The sequence below is a fragment of the Crocodylus porosus genome, unplaced genomic scaffold (genome assembly GCF_001723895.1).
Source record: "Crocodylus porosus isolate Cpor-Errol unplaced genomic scaffold, CroPor_comp1, whole genome shotgun sequence".
Classification (NCBI taxonomy): domain Eukaryota; kingdom Metazoa; phylum Chordata; order Crocodylia; family Crocodylidae; genus Crocodylus; species Crocodylus porosus.
Genome location: NW_017728915.1, coordinates 39,381,602 through 39,386,323, shown reverse-complemented (window position 1 = coordinate 39,386,323; position 4,722 = coordinate 39,381,602). Strand labels below are relative to the sequence as shown.

Here is a 4,722-nt window from a genome sequence, read left to right as displayed (position 1 = left end):
AGCCCCTCGTGCCGCCAGGCCGGCGCAGCCCCAGGGCTGCTCTAGCCCGCCGCAGGGCTGCACGGGCCGTGCCAGGCCAGGCCGGCTCGGCCCGGAGCGGGGCGGCAGCGTGACACAGCGGTGACTAAACAGGCTCGGTACAGCGATGACTCCACACTCTTCCCATCGCGGGTCCCCCGGGAAGGACAACGCCAAGCAGCCCCGAGACGAGCTTCCACGCCCAGGGCTCCTGCCTCCGCTGCCCCGCCAGAGCCGGAGCAGGGAGTGGGGCAGGGCCCCTTGCCCCCGCGAGCCCCCAGCCCCCAGGCAGCGGCCCCAGGCCGGGCAGGGCAAGTCCCGGGCCATCCGGCTCCCCCACAGCCGGTGCCGCGGCTGGAGCCGCGGGGTCACGCCGCAGGTCGCAGGGTGCGAGGCTGGCTCCCAGCACAGCCCGCGCGCCTGCTGCTCTCCCGCTGAGCGCCTGCCCCCGGGGGCAGCCCAGCTGGGCGCTGGCCCCATTCAGCGCGGGGCCGCGCCGCCCTGCTCTGCCGGTGCAGGCCGCTCGCTGGCGGCCAGTGCCCCCGTGCCCAGGCACCCGGTCTGGGTGAGGTCCAGCTCTCCGGGGGCAGGGGCTGACTTGGGGCTGTCCCCAGCGGGCCCACCGAGGCCGCCGGCTCCCAGCGCGCACAGACACACCCCGGCAGGCCTAGCCTTTATTACACGGTGAAGGTACAGGACGGGGCCACGGCTCAGAGGGCCCCGTGCCCCCGCACTCGCCCTAGGGCTGCTGGACAGGAGCCGGGGAAACTGGGGCAGCGAGGGCTCCTGCTTTCCCCCCTGCACCGTGCGGGTGCCGAGGCCCCTGCTCCAGCCTGACCCGGGCAGCGGCTCGGCGGGGTCCCGGATGCGTGCGCCCGTGGCTGCTCGTGCCTGGGGCTGGAGCAGGCTGGGAACCCTCCTTCCACCCAGGGCAGGGGGGCTGCCTGAGCAAGGCGCTCCTGCCCCACTTGGCGCTGTGTCCTGCCCCTGCCCCTGCCCCTGCCCAGCTCTGGGGTAACTCCCGTCTGACCCCCTGGGCTCCTGCTCAGCCCAGCACCCGCTGGAGAGCCATGCCTGGGGCAGGTCTGGCTGGGAAGAAGGGACTGAGGGGGCACAAAGGGCTCCAGGATGGCAGGGGGTCATTCCCACCCCACGGAGACCCCCCCTTGCCTTGTCTCGGAGCTGGCTGGGCATCTCCGGCTGCCCCGGCCCCCGCCACGCACCCGTCAGTCTCTACCTGCGCCCCAACGGCCCTGCGCAGAAGGGGCGTCCACCGCTACCCCCACAGCGCCCGGCTACCAGGAGCACAGCACCACCTCCTTGAGGGTCCGCCGGAGCTCCTGGCTGCGGAAGGCATAGATGAGGGGGTCGATGACGGAGTTGCAGATGATGAGGATGAGGAAGAAGTTGAAGTAGTTGAAGAAGCAGGTGCAGAAGGGGCTGCGGGGGCAGGTGACGATGAGCGTCAGGTGCAGGAAGAAAGGCCCCCAGCAGAGGAAGAAGACGCCCAGCAGGATGGTGAGGGTCACGGCGCCCTTGAGGCTGGCGGCCTGGTAGACGGCACGGCGCTTGTGCTGGCTGGAGATGCGGCGGGCGTGGCGGCGCGCCAGGGCGAACATGTGGATGTAGAGAGCCACCAGCAGCACCAGCATGGCCAGGAAGAAGCCGATGAGGCAGAGGATGACGGCGTTGTTCTTGTAGTAGGCGATGAAGATGGTGCTGGAGACGGTGCTGGCCGCCCAGATGCCGGCGGCGGCACCCGCGGCCCGCGGCATGGTGACGATGCTGTGGTAGCGCAGGGCGTAGAAGATGGTGATGTAGCGGTCCACGGCGATGGCGCCCAGGAAGGCGAGGGAGGAGACCACGGAGCTGCAGATCAACATGTCGATGACGTTGTCCATGTGCCGCACTACGCCGGCCCGCACCACCAGCAGCCCGTGCTCCATCAGCAGCATGAAGAGGGTCTCGGCCAGGTTGCTGACGCTCACCAGCATGTCGGACACGGCCAGGCAGCACACAAAGCAGTACATGGGCGAGTGCAGGTTGCGGTTCTTGGCGATGGCCACCACCACCAGCACGTTCTCCACCAGGCTCACCACGCCGAGCGTCAGGAACAGCTCGTTGGGGATGAACACGCCCTGGCACCAGGCGCTGCCGGCGCCTGCCACCGTCCCATTGCCGCGGCTCCCGGCGCTGACGCTGACGTTCAGGGCACCCCACGGTGCCGGCGTGGGAGGCGCCGGCATCGCTGTGGCCGTGGCCGTGGCCGCGGGGCTTCTGCTGGCTGGAGCCGAGCGAAGCCTCGGCCCTGCCTGCGCGCCAGGAAGGAGGCTGCGGGGGATCCCCGGCCAGCGGCCAGCTCCGAACCAGCGCTCAGGCCCCGGCTGAGCTGGAGGCGACGGGGTGGAGCGTGGGGCCCCGGCAAGACCAGCTCCCTGCTGCAGGACTTCAAGGCGACATCCTCAGAAGACCCACCCAGGAGCCGCCGGTCCTCGGTGTCCCGGGGCCCCCGGCACAGGGGAGCAGAGACGGGGCAGGGTCCCCCAGGCCGCGATCCCCTTCCAGGGCGAGTGGCTGGGGTCGGGCCCAGGCCCTGCAGCAGCCGCACGCCCTGCTGAGGTCTCCGGGCGCCCAGCCCGCCCCAGCCCAGCTGCTGGATTTATGCGGGGCCCAAAGTAATTGATTAGCAGAAGTTGGCAACAAAGAAAGGAGCCTTTCTCTGCCCTGCTTTAAGGCAGCGAGCGGCTCCTCCTTCAGGGGAGGGTGGTCGGCCACATGATAGTGTCGCATGCGGGGGGCAGCCGGCGCAGCAGGGAGGGGATTATGAAACGGCTGCTCGCCCTGGCAGAGCGGGGAGCTTGCCCGGGGCAGAGCCCAGTGAGGGGGCCTGGTGCCCTCCAGCAGAGAGGTGGGGACCCCCGAGCACCTGCGCCTGTTGGCTGCTGCCGGGGCCAAGCTGGGACCCGCTCTGCCCACGTTGGCCACCTCCCGCAGGCCCAAGATGCCCATCTCCCAGCCCCCTCCCCTGGCAGCTACATGCATGCATGGAGAGTGGGGGGCACAAAACCCAGGTCCCCGGCATGGCTCTGCAGCCCTGGCCCCAGGGCCACAGCTGGGGATGTGGGGCGCTCCCCATCTCCGTCAGGGCCGAGCCCTTGTGCCTGCTGCAGCACGAGTCAGGGGCCAAACCCGGCTGCTCTCAGCAGGCAGCTCCCACCTGGATGGGGCACCTGGCCCTGCTCTTTCCCTGTTGGCACTGAGGCCCAGAGCAGCCGCCGCATGGCCAGAGCAGACGGGGAGACAGGGCCCTGCGCTTGGCAGCTCCACATCCCCCTGAGTGGGCCTGATCCTTGCCTGCCTCCATCAGCCCAGGGAGCACCCTGCAGCACCCCTCCTGCCCGGTGTGCCAGGCAGGCGGGCTCGCTCCACCGGCCCTTCGTTCCCTCCACCCCAGCGAGTGGTGGCAGGGGAGGGGCAGGGCCCAGCTGAGTGTCATGTGCCTCTGGGTTCGTGCTGATGCCTCAAGCAGGCGAGCCCAGCTGCTGTTCCTAGCCCCGCTGCTCCCTGCTGCCCAGCTGGGGAGCACAGGGGGCATCTCCAGGGGCAGGCAGGGCTGGGTGTCAGAGGGGGAGCAGCAGCAGGGTATTTTTAGCACCCCAACAACCAGCCATTCATCCTGCACCACACAGAGCACGCCTGCTGCAGACATGCCCATGGCTGGGCGCGAAGATGGGGAAAGGATGCCGGATGATGCCCCGGGGTCGAGGCTGCCTCGGCGCTCACGTGGGGAGCTAAGGGATGGCAGGACAGGCCACAGGAGCTGACGCTCTGCTCCCAGCTGCACCCACTGTGCCTGGCCTCTCTGCTCAGGTGGCAGCTGACCTGCAAGGGAGGGGAGCAGTGCCCCGAGAGCTGCCGCCACGAGCCCACACCACGTCGGTGCCGTTTCTCCCTCCCCAGCCCTCACTCCTCCGGACTCCAAGCACTTCCCCAGCCCCCGCCACATTGCCTGGCTGACAATCCACACAGGTGCCAGCCTTGGTGCAGATGTCATGGCCAGCAGCTTTGGGCGGCTCCTGTGACAAGGGGTGAGGAGCAGCTGTGCTGGCAGCAAGGGGCACAGGGCCACAGCAGGGGAGGGAGAGGACATGTGTTCACCACCAAGCGCAGCTTTGCCCCTCCATGGCCTCCTGCCCTCCTATGCAAACCCAGCTTGTGTAACTGCACTGTGTGATGCAGGAGTGGGGGCAGAGCTAGGCGCAAATGTAGGGGCTGCCCAAAACAAGGGACTGCCAGCAGCCGGGGCGCTGGAGGCCAAGCGGCGCAGTGACGTGCTGCAATAATATTTTTGGCTTTGTGAAAGGGGCCTTTGAGAGCCTGGCTATAAAAAGACCTCAGTCAACAACTTCAAAGGCCAGAAGCAGCATGGCCAGTTGCTGCAGGGCACAGGCTGGGCTGGAGCGAGACTCACGCCTGGACCCAGCTCTGCCACCACGAGGGGCTTCACTGGAGCATGCACCAAAGTAGCATAAAGAAAAGGGGTGCAGAGGGGCTGGTGCCAGGGAGGAGGCTGGGCAGGCACCACCTGGACACTCAGACCTTGAGGGCAGGGAGCTGAGAGCTGGCTCCGGCAGCAGCAGCAGGCGCTCCCAAGGCTTCGTCTCGGTTCAGCACAAGGGCGCAACCAGGCTCCTCCTCAGCCCC

General features: G+C 68.7%; 2 protein-coding genes across 2 annotated transcripts in view; both read right to left on the bottom strand.

Moving 5' to 3' along the window:
- Positions 1-498: 498 nt before the first annotated feature.
- The window catches only part of TCF25 (transcription factor 25), a 20,891-nt gene continuing 16,667 nt past the window's right edge, over positions 499-4,722 (bottom strand). Inside the window, exons 18-19 of the mRNA XM_019535460.1 lie at positions 1,022-1,051; positions 499-690 (exon numbers count right to left, since the gene is read on the bottom strand). Coding sequence (XP_019391005.1) covers positions 499-690; positions 1,022-1,051 — 222 coding nt within the window. The remainder of the gene's footprint in view (positions 691-1,021; positions 1,052-4,722) is intronic.
- MC1R (melanocortin 1 receptor) lies at positions 1,314-2,264 on the bottom strand. Its single transcript, XM_019535400.1, has one exon. It carries the CDS (start codon positions 2,262-2,264, stop codon positions 1,314-1,316), a length of 951 nt encoding a protein of 316 aa, XP_019390945.1.